The 17799-nt window shown below is 41.9% G+C and overlaps 1 protein-coding gene across 6 annotated transcripts in view; it reads left to right on the top strand.

Annotated features, from left to right (window-relative positions):
- CALCR (calcitonin receptor) overlaps positions 1–17799 on the top strand; it is a 183380-nt gene that overhangs the window by 129700 nt on the left and 35881 nt on the right. For all 6 annotated transcript variants that reach the window (XM_080577828.1, XM_080577829.1, XM_080577824.1 and 3 more), the window contains one exon: positions 5127–5253. In XM_080577828.1, the coding sequence (XP_080433954.1) occupies positions 5127–5253 (127 nt within the window). The remainder of the gene's footprint in view (positions 1–5126; positions 5254–17799) is intronic.

Below are 17799 nucleotides of genomic sequence, written 5' to 3'. Positions count from 1 at the left end.
CTTAGTAGTGTAATGCAAAGCCTCTACCTGGTTACTTCATCTGCTGCTGGTCCCTGAAAAGGTACACCATAGACGAGGGTGTCCATACATGCTGGAAAAGGGTATGCTTAGTAAATTGAGAGGCCTGTTAAAAATAGGAAAAAGCAATGGCTTGACTCTGCATAGGCTATAAGAAGAGTCTGTAAGACTACAAGCTCAAAGAGGTGAATCAAAAATACAGGTTATGAATTCTGCTGATTTCCAGAGGAGTACTTTGATGAGTGTCTGTGATAATGTGTGTTAATGGGATATAGAGATAGCTAGACACTGCCTAATGAATGGATGTATTCCCTTCCCATCTAAGATACGGAGCACAAACCACAGCCACAGTAATGCTTTGAGAAAACTGGGGATATAAATAAATAAATAAATAATAAAATTTAATCTGATTGAAAATCTTCTACCCAGGTTCTAGAGTTGTTTGGGGTAGTAAGGACAGGATCTGGTTTAAACGGCTGCCCAAAATGGTCCAGAAAGGTGATTCCATTCTTCTGAGACCTTGCAGTGAGCAAAGCAAGGTGAGGCTGACTCACTCCGAGCTCTGAGTCATGGACTCAATCCTGACCATTCCCAAGCCATGCTCAAAGACTCATCTTGCAACAGCCTTCCTGACAGCAGCACACCTCCTCTCTTCTCCTCCTCCTCCTACTTATCCTTTGCTTTTAATGACTAATCCATGACACAAAGATTACAGGAAGAAGTAGAAAAGGGAATTAAAACAAAGCACTGCAAAATGGGAGGACAAAGAGGAAACCAAACTAAGATCATAAGAAAGTTAGAGTAAAGCTGCACAGGAGTAGGCTTCTTGTTACCTTCACCTATTTTCTCTCATCTGGATATGGCAGTGATAGATTATTTGACCTTCAGTAGAAGGCAAGCTGCCAATCAGATGGTTGATCGAATAGCAAGAGATGGTTTCAGAGCTTTACAGTAGCCTTTGACTGTAGAAGCAGCAATGAATAGCTTGCAGAGGTTGCTGTTTCAAAATGTGAGAGAAAATTCTTCCCACATAGAAGTCTTTCCTGGCAGAAATTTATTTTTGTTTCAGTTTGGGGTATCTAGAGTTGTAATGATCTGGCACCACAGATGTTGCAGTAATTTTGGAAGGGAATACTGAATCAGTAGCGATGAGCATTGCTAAGCAATACTCAGTTATAACAGGGGACAGAGTATTCATGAAGTGGATTGCCTAACAGTCACATGCACCATAATAGTGTTGCAATATTTTTATAGTTGCAGACTGACACCCCATTATCTTATAAGATAAAATGCAAAAGCAAAAAGGGACTCTTGCTCCAAATAACTTCCAATTGAATTATTAAAACAAATGCATTTTTGTAAAGATAGTTTGGGAGTACAGTAAGTTTAGATTTGCCAGAACAATAGATGATGTGTTGTAAATGTACTTGCAGTTTTAATTGTTGGTGTGGCTTTTAAAGGAAGTTGAAGAAAAATAATGTATGGAAGAATAATTTGTAGTAGTTTGCTGGGAGTTTTCCCCAGGGAGAACATAGTAGAAAGCATGAAAATAATTGTTTGAAAACTAAACGTGTCTAGGAGATGGAAAATAACTGGCTGGGGGTGAAAATCAGTGTTCTCAATATTCATGAATGAGAACTGATGACAGATTCAAAGAGCAGATCTGTAAAGAAAATAATGTCAAAAGCCCTTGGTGGTTGATATCATAAATGCAATAGAGAAGTGGAGACAGGAACTCAAAATAAGAGTGTCTGTGTGTAGGTAGGAAAAATTGGACAAAAGTGAAACACAGGAGGAACATGAAAAACTGAAGGAGACACCAAAAATCTGAGCTAAGAGAGATCAGAGAAGTAGAACATTACAGATGATTGTCAAAACCAGCAGCGAGGATGAGCTTGGTTTTACTAGGAAGGTAGTATTACAAATATTACAAACTTAGCTGAGAATAGTTTCATGGGCAAGGCAAGATGGGTAAATGGGAAAGACTGGAACTGAAAAAGATGATTTACAGACAGGAATTGCTGTTTTTTGTTTGTTTGTTTGTTTGTTTTCAATGAGATAAGAGATGAATAGGAGAAAGGAGTTGGAATTATAGAGGGTAGTTACCCTCTACAACTGGTAAGACAAATTGGACCACAGGTGCAGCTGAAAATTAGAAAAGGCAAGCTTTCCTTTGTAAGGGGAGAAGCTGAGAAAGAGATGTTAAAGAGAAGATTGATGTTTTGAAGGACACTGGATGAGATGGGCTTACAGAAGTATGGGAAGTATAGAAAATGAGAGTGGATGTAGGGTATTCCATATTTGCAACTGATTTCCAGTTTCCAGGGGGAGGGGGAAGTGCAGTCCTGTGCAGAGATAGAAAGGTAAAGGAAAAAGAGGAACTGAGAAGTAAAACTAAGTGAACAGATCATTTGGGCAGAAGATAAGAGATTAAAGAAGAATTTACCTGGGGGATGGCGAAGATGAGGGAAAAGAGAACGGTTTTGTAGGCAGAATTCAGGCTCACTGCAGACATTCCATGAGAAAATTGCATAAGCAGAGCAGAGGCAGAAGTATTGGGGCATGGTGGCATTGGGAGTTGGCAGGATGGACTTTGAAGGGAGGAAAAAGACAAGATCAAAATAAAGCAGGGAGAAAATCAGCAACCAAATATCTCAGGAAGATGAGACTGAGAGCAGCCGATGGACCGGGAAGGGCAAATGTGTGACAAGCATGATTCAGGAGGCAACGAGCCAGCTGGAGAGGGAAAACCCTGCAGCAGGCAGGACAGAGCAAAGGGAGTTCTCTTCTCAGTGCAGACCAAGTCAGGAGGGTTCTGTTGCCATTTCGATGGAGAACATTAAGAGTCAAATAAAAAAGTGAGGTTAGGGAAATATAAGCTTAATGGCCCAGATGGATCATTAACATGAAAGCTGGAATCAAGGAAGAAAAGTGGGGGAGACTGTGAGGAAAGGATGAGGACAACTCAGGAGTAAAACTAGGAGAGGAAAGCAGGCAGGGAAAGGAGCTTGGACAACCGACGAAGACAACGTGCATGGAAGGACAGTCCAATTTCATAGAAGAGTAAGACTGGGAAAAGCCGAAAGAAGAAGTGAGGAATGACAAGAATGGGAGTGAAAGCCCATGTACATGGCAGAAATTACCACAAAAGACTGTCCCTCCACACCAGTGGCCACATAGAGAGGCATCTGGACAGACAAGGGCTGTCTTTGTGGCTAGGAGCTGAAGCTGCTCTAAATGATAGGGAAATATTATTTTACTGGGGACTGGTTGGGGGTTACCAGGAGTGCGAGAGAAAGAGAGAGGGTAAAGCGTACAAGGTAGTGTCTCAAGACAAGTGGCACCAGAAGTTTCAATAAAGGTGATGGAGAATGGGAAGAAAGGAAGAACCAGGACTAGACAAATACTACCAGAGCCAAGGAGCCGAAAAAGAATATTAGGCTAGATTTGTGGTAGGGATGAATACATGTGGAACAAGCACAATAACACACTGTAGGAAAGGTCAGTCCAAAGAACAGTGTTTTGCCCAACATCCTGTCCTACAGTTGGTCAAACTAAAGGAGCGCCTAGCCCCATATCTTGTGTGCAACAGTTCACAGTAGATGATGCTGAAAGAATACAAAATCAGGGCAAATGTAAAGAGATACTCTTCCTCTTAGTCGCAGGAGCCTCCATCTCCTGGACATTCTGAACCAAAGAGGTTCTTGGTGAATAAGGAAAATGACAACACTGATAAGCATTGCAGGATGATGATGACCATAACCAGGAAGAGAATCTCAGGCTAAAGGAAGAATTCCATCCCGTGACTCAGAAAAAAAGTGCAAAGAGAAGTAAGGATAAATGGCAGGTGACTGAGGAGGAGAAAATAAAATAAAATAAAATAAAATAAAATAAAATAAAATAAAATAAAATAAAATAAAATAAAATAAAATAAAATAAATAAAATAAAATAAAATAAAATAAAATAAAATAAAATAAAATAAAAGAAAGAAAGAAAGAAAGAAAGAAAGAAAGAAAGAAAGAAAGAAACAGGCAAATAAGCAGAAAAAAAAGTTCAGTTGGTTAGATTAGCTCTCTGATTTTAGAAAAAGTGCATTCTGCATTAGCCTCCACACACAGAGCAGCTGAAAGTCACAGCCAGCGTACAGCTCCAGACCGTAAAAGACTGAATTCTAGCGCCGAGGGTGAGGCTTGCCTCACTAAGAAGCGATATTTGCTCTTCTTAGCTGTTCTTTTACCTACAGGTTTTGCCTGCTTAGTCTCAGCGATCACTGAAGGCAGACATCACAGCATTATCTAACAACTCCACAGTTGCCTTTCTGCAATCACCTCCTGCCAGACCTGGGCTGAGCTCCCGGGTGTGGAGTGCTGCAGAGGCGTTGTTCTCTACTCAGGGGTAGCCGAGGAGCTGGCGTGAGGATTTGGGTAGGAATTAGAAAGGCAAGAGGGTTCAAATCTGAAAGTGCAGTCACGATTTGGTTGCACAAGAATTCTGTGAATTTGTGAAATTCTGCTACCCGCAATAGCAGGGATCCCTCCACCCCCGATTGCTGCTCCCTCTGAGCTGGAAAACAACCTCTTCTGGCTTTGGATCTCAGCTGCCATCGGAAACATGCAGGATACTATCCCAAATCCCCCTGAAATTTAAGGGGATTCAAGCACAATGTTCCCATCCTGCCTCGCCACTAATTCCTAAAGTAGCAAATAATTTTCATCTGAATATTTGGGAAATCAAGTCTCCAGGGAACAGTTACTTATCGAGCAGTATTCCTGATGTTCACTGCTTGCATCACGTGAATCTAATAATTCTCAGGGTTCTGCTTCAGCACTTAATATCTTGATTACCATGAAATAAAGAAAGTCATCAGGGGCTGAGAAAGTAGCTGGATGACTCTTTACACCATGGTCTAAAAAGCATGTGGTACTAAACAGGTGTAAAAACAAAAACAAAAGAAATTTGTCAGAGGTTATGGCTGCAATGCAAGGCATGTATTTTCCAATTACGACTTGCCAAAAGGCATTCCTGAGAAACTGTTGCCAGAAAGAGCTTGTTAAAGTGACTTCAGAGGAAAAATACTAATTTACATTGTGTGCTACATATTTTTCAGGAGCCTCAGCTGTCAAAGGATAACGCTGCATAAGAATTTGTTTTTTTCTTACGTGCTGAACTCCGTGTTTACAATTGCCCACCTCATCGCTGTTGTGCCTAACCCAGGCCTTGTAAAGAGGGATCCAGTAAGTACTGCATGACTCCTTCTTTTCCTCTTAACCCCCAAATAAAATTTCTATGGCCACAAAACCAAGCATACCCATTCACCAGTTAATGATAGCCATCTGGTGAAACAGGCACAGAGGGCACAGATTCTGAGAATCTCACTCGACCTTTCTCAGATCTTTCACCCAGCAATAAAAATCTTTGAATTTGGTACAAGAGGAAAAAGCCTCAGACTTGCTCCAGCCTGCCTGTTGATGCAATTTTGTGTCAGATCCCCACTGCTCTCATCAGCAGCTACCTGACATTTCCCAGCAAAGCCCCCCCAAGGATAGATGCTTGGGCTGGCCAACTGGCCTTTCTCACAGGCACACATGGCAGGGTTGGAGAGGGATATGGCTTTCTTCAACCCCCCCTCAAAATCTGTTCACTACATTTTTTCTTAAATCAGAGCGGTAGCTCGGTTCCTTCCTCTTAGATAGCAGTACAAACAGAGCCAACCCTCAGCTGATAAATATTCATGGCAGATCTCAGTCACCCAGCTCTGATCTTGCTCTCTAACAGAGCCACTGCTTTGTGCTCGCAGCCCTGGCTGATGAGAAATTAATGCAAGCCTGGGAATCTCTCAAGTTATGTCACAACACTGATCAGCTCGTCTTCTAATAAGATCGTTCAATTATGGCTCAACCATTTATCTGCTTCTAATTTTGTGAAAGCAATTAAAGATTGGCACCTGATATTATCTGATCGCGTGCGTGTCTCAGACGTGTGCTACCATTTAAGTAAGCTAATTAAAGCAGGAAATATATAGACTAAAGAAAAGATCACCAGTTCCAGGGACCATATGGAGATTAAAAAAATAGAACAGCAAAAGAATAATTAAAATATCACACATTTTGTTTCCCCTTACTGCATAGCATCATCTGTGCATGTCCTCTGCAAGAGATGAAGTGAAAATACAGTTGATATTTGAAGATACAATGCTGGAACATAGTATCGGGCACCTAAATTGAAGATCTTTACCTCAGGGTTAAGAATGATACTTTCTGACAGCAGAAGTAAATAATCTGAAGTGGTTTCAATTAAAAGCTGAGGTCACAGCAAGGACTCCTGTCCTCTAAGATTTCATTAAAAATCTGTATCCAGTGCTTTGGGGCTAGATCCTTCTTTGGAGTGAATGCTGGTCCCCAGTTAAGTCAATGACAGAAAGCTCTCAGAGGCTTTGTTAAAGCCACGTAGGCACAGGACAGATGATGGGGCGCTAGCGTCACCCGATGAAAACCCCCACCTCCATTGCTATGGCAGTGGGCACTATAGGATTACAGAAGTGATTATATTCGGAGCCAGAGCTGCCCCAGAGCAGTGCAGAGGTTGATGCGTGCAGTCACCTTTCAGGTCACGGGCCGGGCTACAGAGAGGGCCCAGGCTGCTCAATGCACTCCAGATCCCAAAGAAATCAACAGATGGAAATCAGTCAAGTGAGTGCCTTTCACTGATGTTGGGTTAGCAAGCCTGGCCTTGGCTGTTCAGCTAGGCACATACTTAATTGCTTTGATGAACAAAGGCTTTATTTTGCACTTTCTTCTTCCAAACACAATTTGTATGTGTTTGGCTCAGCAGAGAATTGCTGTCTAGAGGTGAGATACAAAACTGGGGGAAAGAGGACCTGGAGTCTACTCTTTTCATTCTGATACGGGATGAGAGTACACTCACTGCTTGGTCTTACCTCACTTGCTAATCTGTTCAAACCAACGTGCTCAAACTAGACCAATGTGTCTACCAGCATGACTAGAAAGTGTATTCTGTTATTTTAGTGGACTTGTAAACACATGGTTGGGAAAAGAAAATGAACTGCCATGGTGAAAACACATCTAGTCTCAATATGAGTATTTGAAGACTTAAATTTATGTTAAAAAAAAAAAAAAAGATTCCACCAGATAGATTCCCATAGCATTTTTATTTTAAAGCTGATTAAAAGTGCAAATGAAGGCTTTATAGTTTGTATTTTTCCATGCCTGCTACATCCTCTGCTTTATTAAGTCCATTTTAAGACAATTACTTGTGACTTTCTGTAGTTTGCTGCATTTATCCACTTTCCTCCTGTGTGTCTTCTGAGCTTGACAGGCCTGTGTGTGTGGCTCCTACTTCAAATATACACAGAAATACTGAAGTCTGTAGAAGGAATTTCAAAGAGTCACAGATACCATTTATTTATGGCCATATACAAAGATGAAGTTGATAGTACTTACTCAGCAAAATAATAAATGTGTTTCCACCCCAGTATCTCCTGCTTCTTTTTCCTGCCTAAAGTTTCACAATGGATTTTAAATATGCAATGTCATGGGAAAAAATTTACAATGAATACATACTTGCAAGGATATCAACAAATCCATACCCTTTGCAAAGAAGAAAGAAGGTTCTGTTAAATAACCAAGAGAAAAGACAGGAAAAGAGGAAATTCATCTGCAACACCATTGTCCCTGGATCTAGATACAAAAGACATGACACAATCCAAAGAATCATTTACATGAGGAGAGCTCATATTGCATCCTTACATACTTTTTGCTGCAAAGATTGTTATGATTGTTCTACTCATGTAAAATGGTAAGTCAAACCACTTTCTCAATACATCTTAATTTTATTTTTTTCCTCATTTTTCCTGCTTTCTGGTTATGTAATTCTCTCTCTCTCAGATTTTTCTGGATCTGAAATTATGGAAGAGAATGAAGATGTGAGCCCAGATGGCTGTACAAGAAGCAAAGAAAAAGGTTCAGGGGCACTTGAACAAAAAGAAACAGGAACACGTACATGAACACTTGTATAAATATATTGAAAAGCATTGTGTGAGCTAATTTTTTGCATCTTGTATCTGAAGTAGCAACTGCATTAATTATAATGTTACTGGAACAGATTTTATAGGAAGGTGTATCTTCTTTTTTGGGAATGACATACTGAAGAAGGGTGATCTGTGAACAACACATTATGTTCTCTATTAAAAAGTCTGGAAATATAAATAAAAATCTTGCTGCCTAATCTTTTAATTTCAGCCTCGTATATCAGATCTGTACTTGTCATTTTTCTAATTCCACAGACTGGTAATTTTAATACTGAATACTGATGGAGATAAAGGAAGATACAGCTAAAGACTGGAGGGATAGCTCTGCTAATGAGAAACCGAATGATTGATCAGCTCCATGGGCACCAATATGTTTGTAGATGGGACTATGGCCACAAGTCAGTATTTAGAAATGCTTAAGGAAGAGCTCTAAGAGATCTTATTGCAATTTTATCCCTCTGTTGTTCTAATGGAAAGAATACCCGTTCTTTCTCGAGGCAGTTCTGTAGCTTCTTCATCTTTTGTGTAGGAGTTTCCCCCTTGCTTCTGGAATTGTGAGGCATGAAAGTTTCAAATTCAATTGGTTTTACAGAGTCAATATCAAGGAGCAGTGCTCCCCTGGGAGCTCCTGGGAGCCCTGTGTGGGCTCAGCTCTTGCGGAGATGGAAAATGCCCCGGACATGGAGTATGAAACACTGATGCCTGTTCTGGCCTCCTTGTGTACTTTAAAAATCCTGAGCTGGTTTACCACTCTACCTGGTGAAGCAGTGTGTTCTTCCTCCCTCTAACAGGACCAGCAGCATGCAGTCCCTTCCCTTTCCCAAGCATTTCCCATTAGCATTTCTGTCTATAAAGCAAGGCCACGGTAGTAATAATTTTTAAAGAATTAGTATTCCCATGGACACTAAAGCACTGTCAATAATCTCACCAGTGACTAATTAAACTGAAAATTATGACTGCCCAATCATATTAGGCTTTCCTTCCTATCAGGGTAAAACAGTGGAAATAAAAAGCTGAGTTGTGTGGAAAGATGGAGTGTACAAAATGTAGTTACTGTGATTTGTAGGGTTTCAACACTGTCGACTTTCCCTATTCTCAAAGGAATAAGCAGGGAATGAGAGCCAAAAAGACAAAGGAGATTCACAGCATTTCAGGAACAGTGTTAATTTTAGGTCTTTGTACCACATAAGTGTTATCTTCCTCAGTATTACTGACACATTTTGTATCTTGTTTTCAATTCTTTCTGATGTAGACTGGCAGAGCCTTGGGGCTTTTAAAATGTGTGTTTCTTAAATGGGAAGTCCATGGCTGATACCAAGGAAGATAAACGGAAAAATGCTGGTCTGTGTGACTTGTGTTTGCCTCAGTAGTCCCAGCAGTGCCCAAGGGAGACATCAGGGTAGAGCTCCACAAAGGAGAAGGGCACTTTGATCCTCTGAGTTATTTCACGTGCTGTGCTTGGGGTAAAGCTTCAGGAGGCTCCATTCTTGTTAAATTAAATTGATTCTTCATTGCAGTAACTCTTTCCAGAGCTTTCCTGTCACTCTCAAAGCATCTCCAGAGGATTTCATCTTAGTACATCTTTTTCTTCATCCTATTTGTAGGTAGATTGCTTACAGGGACCTCTGCAGCCAGTGTAGCCCCAAAGAGATTACTGAAAGCTCTTCTAGAGTATTGTATACATGCAAAAGGGAACAAAGACCAAACTGGTAGCAGGGAATTAATGACCAGCACCTAGCGGTCACGTCTCCTGAGTCTTCCAGTGTATCTTCTACAAAGGGTCAATGTTCTTGTGAAAACTGTGGTTGTCTTCCCTAGGAGCCTTTCATGAAGGCTATATGTGAAGATATATGTGAATTTGTACAAATTAGTACAGATTTTGTGCATTTGCAAATTATATTTGTGTATTAACTTCACTAGTACAAACTGGCTCAGTAAGGTTGGCCTGGGGAGAATAAAATGTATTACTTGCTTTTGTGTAAGTCAAAGAGGGGCACAGTTGGTCTCCAGTTATGCCAGTTGCAAGCTCTGTTGAACTCGAAGGGTTTCCACCAATTGTGTGTCTCACCAACCTGTATTCAGTGATGAAATTCTGGTACCTTTTGTTCTGCTCCCAAGTGAGCACAAGTGCCTATGTGGGCAAGTGAGCCAAATGCTTTAATCCATCGATTACAAGCAAAGGACTAAGGCTGTGCTTAGGACTCTACAGGTGCCCCAAAATAATAATTTTTGACATTTCAAATAAATAACCAAATCCTATCCCTTTTCCTTTCCCTGGGCTGGTACGTGAACACCAGCATTCAAGCTGAGACTGGTGCATTCAGAATTCAGGTATCCCACCCCTCCCAATTTCCCCAGTGACAGCTGCCTGTCTCGTAATTAGCATTTGCCAGGAAAGTAGAGAAAAGCAGGTATTTGACTGGCACAAGGTCTTTCCTGACACAGTAAATGCTATACCGTAGATAGGAGCGTCACAAACTGTCTTTTGAAACAGGAACCAGTGTAGTCCCTAACATCTTTATATATATATATATATGCATATATATATATATACACACACACATTTATTTATTTATTTATTTATTTATTTAAGAAAAAAAAAGGATGTCACAGGTAATGACATGGGAAATCAGTAGAAAGAGAGGGAGATCAGGAACTAAGAACCATTTCCAAATTGTACCACAAAGCACTATGTCACATTTCTGAGGTTCATCAGTGCAGTGGCTGAGCCCGTGAGAGGTGCAGACAGGCACAGTCCCTGATGTGCATGTGTCTAGATAAGAGGGGCATCATTCACTATCACTGTCCCTCAGGAGGCAACCATCCTGCTACCGTTGCATTTCTCTAGCATCATCAGAATTGCATTTCTCAGGGTATAATTCACTTCTTTTCTCAGAATTGCATTTCTCAGGGTATAATTCACAGCATTCACTGTCTCTCCCTCACCAATCCTGCCCAGCCCTGCTAAGACACAGAGGTGAGGAAAACGGAGCAGTACTGTGCAGGATGTGCAGGGACAGGATCTCCTGCTCTCCAGCTCCTGCTGGAGATCTGCTGCTGCTCTCCTGTGCCTGTGAACAAAGGCAGGTTTCCTCCAGGGGAGAGTGACCCTCCTCAGAGGCAGAGAATGGTTGTGGCTTTGGTTCAGGAATGTATATTCACCTTCAAGAGGATGAGTATTAATGGCATAACACTGCGGTAATTCAAATGTAAATCCGAATTTCTTCTTCCATCCTCAGAAAGATCAAGTCTTCTCCCTTCCATGAAGTTCAATTAGATTAATGCAGAATAAGGAGCGTTGTGAATTCAGAAGCAGCCAATATTCAAAGAACTCCGACAAATTTTCAGGCTGGAATAATATCTGCATTCATTTTAAGACAGAGCTGTCAGGGTCTAAATGGCATGAAACAGAGCAGTAATTCCCATCATTTTTTCCCAAGGTCTTTATATTCTTGTTTATATGCTCAAAACTCCCAGAGTAATGGAGGAAACAAAGTACCGTGTAATCCTGGTGGTGTCAGATTCACTGATGGGATGTGCCATGCCATGCCCAGAATATGAAGTACGGATGATTAAAGGACATTCACAGCATTCAGAAATGACACTTCTGTGAAGAACACTTGTGGTTTGTATGGAACAACTATATCTGGACTGAAAAGAAGTCAGCCAGCCACCATCTCTGAGAAGGATCTGAGCTTTCTCAACAAAGTTATCATGATTGCTTTCTCAATGGGAAAGCACCATCAAATTAACAGCTGGCATCAGGAAGGGAAAAAAAAGAAAAGGTTTAAGAGATTAGGAATAAGTATTTATTTTGGGACAGATTTCCTCATCTTGCTTTCCTCAATAATTATTCTGTCTACACTGCAGTTGCTTTCCCTTCTTTTAAAGCAGTATCTTTTAGTAGGCTCAGGTATAAAAACTGTTACAGCATCATGAAGGAAGGGATGATAACTTTCATGTAGCCCAGCCTCAAGTTGTTTCTTGTCAAAATAACCCAGACTCCATCAGGCCCATTGGGTGGTATTTCTGCAGTGTTTTCCTTATATATGACCACTCATTTAGAAGGCTGAGTGATATTTCCTCAAGAAATGTGACACCGGAAGGCCTCTTGTACTGCAAAATCCATCACAGTCCTGAAGCTGAAGGTATCAGATGCTGGGGCTTGTTCCCAGGTCTTTGGGCTGCATCTTTTCTGCTTAGGTAAGGAAGACCCACACACTCAGCATGGATCAAGACCAAACTGCAGATTTAAATGTCCCTGTGAAAAGTCTGATTTAACCTGTCGGTCTGCCAAGTCTTTACACATCTGCACTGTCTGTGGACCCTGGAGGTGCTTCCACTGTGGCAGTGAGAAGTGAGCACACCCAGAAAAACCATTGCCAATATCAGCAAAGTCTCTGCATCCCCAGTCTTGCTGTGTCACACCTTTTGTTAAATTTCCTGCTGTTGTTTCCCAGGAAATCCTTCCTAACGTGCTGCATGTTTAGCAGCTCCATTAAGCTCACAAGGCTAGTCTAGTATGCAGAAGAGGAAGCTACCTCTCCAGTTTGCTGTCCTCAGCTGACCCAGCAGTTCTCCTGTCTGGCCACAGTGGCCATGAGCAGCCACCAAGGTTTTCACATGAGCTTGTCATAGCAAAGCACTTTCTGGCTGTATGTGCAGGATGAGTGGATCTTCTATAGATTTGTGCTCAAATTCATGACGTTCACTCAGAACAGCTGTGCAAGAAAGGTGTGCGTATTTTACCGTGAGAAGTGAACAGCAGTAGTCTCTGGAAGGCTGTTGGTACTTTATGGTGTGGAGTTGTGCTTGACTGATTTCCAACACCAACCCCTGGCAGCAGGTCACCCCAGAAAATACACTGGAGCAGAGTCTGAATGTATCTAGAGAGTTAAACATCCATAAGTGTTTAAGCTCAGGTGTGGCTTACTTACACTCGGACACCTATAGTGAAGACGTGTACAGCTGAGCTACTCACCCCATGCTCCTTTTAGCCAAACGTAGACATAAGCACACTCAAGGCACAATCTATCTCTCTTATTTTGGATATCTCATTTAGGATGAGCTAATTTTTGCTTTAATCTCCATCAGCCGTACTGAGTCAGTATCTTTTGACTACAGGAGAGACCACCTAGGTATCTGTACTTCATCTCACAGATCCTAGTTGTAGCATTAGAAAATCCCTGGAGCATTTAATGGGATCATGGAGTGGTTATAGCCATGTCATCAAGCTTATATATGCATCTAGTCCCCAGGAAATGCAGGCCTACATCTTACACCTCAAACCTAAGCATAAGTATAATTATATAGGTTGCTAGAGGTACTCCATGCAACATTAAACTGGACTGGCTCAGGGCATGACAACAGCATGTCCAGAGCAGACAGAGCTTGGGTACGGCTGTAAAACTAGCTCAAGGCACTGCATGAGCATTTTTGGGTAGTAGCTTCTTCCATGTCCCAGCCCCCTTTGTCCAGTGACTTGTGCTCAGGTGTGACAGTGGAGGAGAGGTGCCTGAAATAATGCAAGCTCTTACCCCTTTCATTGAGGGTGACCTCCCATCGCTGTGATAAGATGGCAGTGGATCTTGTGAGTGCTTTGACTCCTTTCCAGTTCAAATGAACAGTAGGTCAAGTGTTTACTATTTTTTAGGTTACCCTGACTGCCTCTGTCAGTCCAGTTTCTTTTTGAGATTCCTTCCTGAAAAGCTGCCTGCCTCTGACAACCCCCATGCCTGCTCAGAGACCAAGCTAATAAAACCAGCTGAGCACGAGGAGGCTGCCCTTTGCTCCACCTCGCACCCTGCTTGCTGCGGTACCAGTGTCCCTCGCACACCAGCAGTACTGGGTGCACCACATGGACCCCACGGGAGCTCAGCCCTGTCCTGAAGGATTCAAAGCTACAGCCCCAGGAGAGTAATCGCTATGGCAGGATGCATGGATGAGGCTGGATTAATCACTGTCCAAGATGCCTAATTCTGGGCTGGCTGCTTCTCTGGAGTGTAGGCATGACAGGGATGCTGTTAAAAATACCTCTCATTGCTTAATTCCATATTTTGTTTTCTTGTAACACAAAACCTAGGATCCCTCTGAGCAATTGTGTACATTTTGTTCTGTAAATGGTTTAAAAGTATATTAAAACATTAATCTTAGCCTGAGCCCCTGTGTGCCAGGTTTCTGACTGGAACACAATTTAACAGATGACTCATAGTAGATAAATTGTATAATGGTATGACGTTCTGATAGTCGGTGATTTACAGCTACAATACTTAGCACTGTCTTGCTTTGGAAAGTCCTTTTATTGCTTATTTGTGTAACATATGGATACTGGGAATTAAAGAACATTTTCATAGAATAGTGTTCTAATAACCACAAAAATAATATGTAAGGCAGGTCAATAACCAAACTTCGCATTACTCCTTCAACATGCTAAGTTAAGAATGTCTGAGAATGCATTTTATTGCCTTCAGACTGAATTGGAATAAATCATGTCTGGCCTCTGTGGCAAGCAGCATGAACTCTCCTTGAGAAGAGCTGCTGTGCACTGGGGTGTTTTGCAGAAGTGAAGAGGAACCTCACTAACTGATTTTCAGAGAGGGTGAATATGCTTATTTCCCTTTAAACAAAGAAATGCACGACTTTAGTGATGGCCCATGTAGCTGGCTTGGTTGAAAATTAATAACCTTATTTGGCCTATTCTTACCAATTTATTTCTTTCAAATGTCAGCCTGGGGCATTTCAATAGATGGAGAAAACTGAGAAGAGAGGCTTCATTATGCACACTATCAGGCTATCTTGCCCTTATTTTTCATAGGCCAGGCTCTGCAGAGCTGGCAAGGACTGGTGTGAAACACAGACCTCCCAACATGCCAGCCTCGGTCCCCTCACCCATTGCAGAAACATGGACATACAGGAATCTGTATGAGTTTCCTTTCTTATGCTAAATCTTAGCGGTTTTATTCTAACTGAATTACTAGGAAGACCTGCTCAAAACCAATTAGCAGTTAATTTTATGTTACATTTTGTTATTATTGTTGAAAGCAGTATTCTGTCCTTTATGTGGTCTGAGTGTTTTGGTTTGATTTGCCCTAATGGGTAGCGATGGTGATTAATGCTGATGCTTTCTGTCCATAAACTGTCAACCAATAACAAGGGAGAGTCCTAACATAGAAATGACATTTACCTGCATGTGCGTTGCGGTGAGGGGCTGTTAACTTAGCCAAGGAGAGTGTCATGCCAATTACACTGCAGTGCCATTGCAGGGTCCTGCACAGGCAGATGGAACTTTGGGATTCCCCTGACAGGTCTGCAATATTAACAGAATTTATAATACACTAATAAAACCTGAAAAACATCACAGGCATCAGTTCTATCTCCTTCTTGTAAAAGGAGAATGTTTTGGTTTTGGTTTTGGTTTTGGTTTTGGTTTTGGTTTTGGTTTTGGTTTTGGTTTTGGTTTTGGTTTTGGTTTTGGTTTCTTTCTTCCCCATGAAATTGTTCCAGCATCTTTTTGAAGCTCTTTCATTAGCTCATTCTGCAGCTGAGGTGTTCATAAGAGGTACAGAAATCTTAGCAATATTTGCAAGACAGGAAAATATGCCTGACCATATTCTTATTGGCCCCCTTTCCCACTGAGCAGTTAGCCAGAATTTATCATAGAACCACAGAATCACAGAATAGTTTGGGTTGGAAGGGACCTTAAAGAACACCCAGTTCCAACCCCCTGCCATGGGCAGGAACACCTCCCACCAGACCATGTTGCCCAAAGCCCCATCCAGCCTGGTCTTGAGCACTGCCAGGGATGGGGCATCCACTCTGGGCAACCTGTGCCAGTGCCTCACCACTCTCTGAGTCAAGAATTTCTTCCTATTACCTAATCTAAAACCTACCCTCTTTTAGTTTAAAGCTGTTATTCCTTGTCCTATCACCACACTCCCTGACAAAGTCCCTCCCCAGCTTTCCTGTAGGGGCCCTTTAGCTACTGGAAGGCCGCTGTAAGGTCTCCTTGGAGCCTTCTCTTCTCCAGGCCGAACAACCCCCCCCCCTAAGCCAGTCTTCACAGGAGAGGTGCTCCAGCCCTCTTATCAGTTTTATGGCCCTCCTCTTGACTAATAACTTCCATGTTAACTTCTAAGACTTCCATGCCCTTCTCGTGCTAGGGGCTCCAGAGATGAATGCAGTGCTCCAGGTGGGGTCTCATGAGAGTAGAGGGGGAGAATCCCCTCCCTTGCCCTGCTGGCCACGCTGCTTTTGATGCAGCCCATGATATGGTTGGCTTTCAGGGCTGCAAGAGCACGTTGCCAGCTCAAGTCAAGCTTCTCATCAACCAACACCCCCAGCCTCTATTTGTGCTTGGGACTGCCAGCCCAGATGGCCAATTCAGACCTATTTAGGGCCACTGTAGGTTGTTTTCGTGAGGACAGAAAATAAATACTGAAGGAGATCTTGGGTGCTGTCCTGCAGATCTATGAAGAACTTTCTTGAACATTTGTGTTCATCAGTGCCATGAGAACAAACAGCAGTAGGCCACTTCCCTGCTCACAGAGCCTGTCTCTTGCCAGGCAGCATTCTGCCAAAAATAATATCTCATTCTTGCCTGTCCTCTCAGAAACACAAAGGAGCTGCTTTCTGAGCCAGTTACCTGGTTTGGGGGATTTCCTGATAACTGTATCCCACTTTCCTTTGCTGCACAGCCACCATCTTGTGCAGCATAACTGACCACCACCTTGTGCAGCATAATGCTGTCTGTCTCCACTCTCTTTACAGGAGGAGCATTTATCTGTTCCTTTGCTGAGGGTGCAGGCACACCAGCCAAAGCAACAAATTTACAGAGCTGCAGGAGAAAGGACCAGCTATTTCCTTTCAGCCTGCCCTGCTTGTGAATTAAACACCAGTAGCTTAAGTCATTTGCACACCCACACACCAAGAGATGATGACATCTTACTCTCCATCATGAGTGCTAGTAGTAGCAGTAGTAGTAGAAGTAGTAGTATTGGTGTTGTGATAATTCTTTGAGTCCTGGATCTGACTGCTGCACATTGTATGAGACATAAGTGCAGAGCCTCTGCCTCAAAGAACTTACCAACAAAACATGTTTGATTTCAACAGAAGACAAAACACCTAGACCTTTTTTTATTAAAAAAAAAAAAAAGTTATTGAGCATGGAGGTGATGGAAGATTTGCTCCTGTATCATCTTGCAGTTTCATTTTACTCGTTTCTGTAAGAATAAACAATTCATAAAACCTACTAGTTCTGCAATTTTCCTGGCTAAGGCTAATGTATGCTGAGATGTGCAATTACATTTGTCATGTTTTGTTCACACCATGTATGAATCCAGTTCTCATCAGTAACAGGTTCTTTTCATTTACATGCTCTGATCTAAGAAAAACACTCTCTTTTCATTGTAGGAAAATATTTCTACTGCTGAACTTAGCCACAGCTGAGGCCTGCTGTGTTTCTTAGCTCATCCAAAGTGAAGATTAATTTTCACTGTAGTTTGATTAATAGAAATTTAACATAATTCATCTCAGTGCATTGCTGTGCTTAAACTATTTGTGTTAACTTTTTCAGATTCATTCTAAAATTAATGTGATGTGGATCCAAGTACTAATCATGCACATCCTTCATGTCTTGCCAACGGTAGTCTCTAACTTACTGCATAGCAAGTGATTACATTACTAAAAGAGTCATGAGCTGTCTGCATAGCCATTACTCTAAAAAATAGGTACTTCA

This window comes from Anser brachyrhynchus (genome assembly GCF_964034855.1).
Source record: "Anser brachyrhynchus genome assembly, chromosome: 2".
NCBI classification, from domain to species: Eukaryota; Metazoa; Chordata; class Aves; order Anseriformes; family Anatidae; genus Anser; species Anser brachyrhynchus.
The sequence above is the reverse complement of the archived record's forward strand: the minus strand, read 5'-3'. Positions and strand labels throughout refer to the sequence as shown.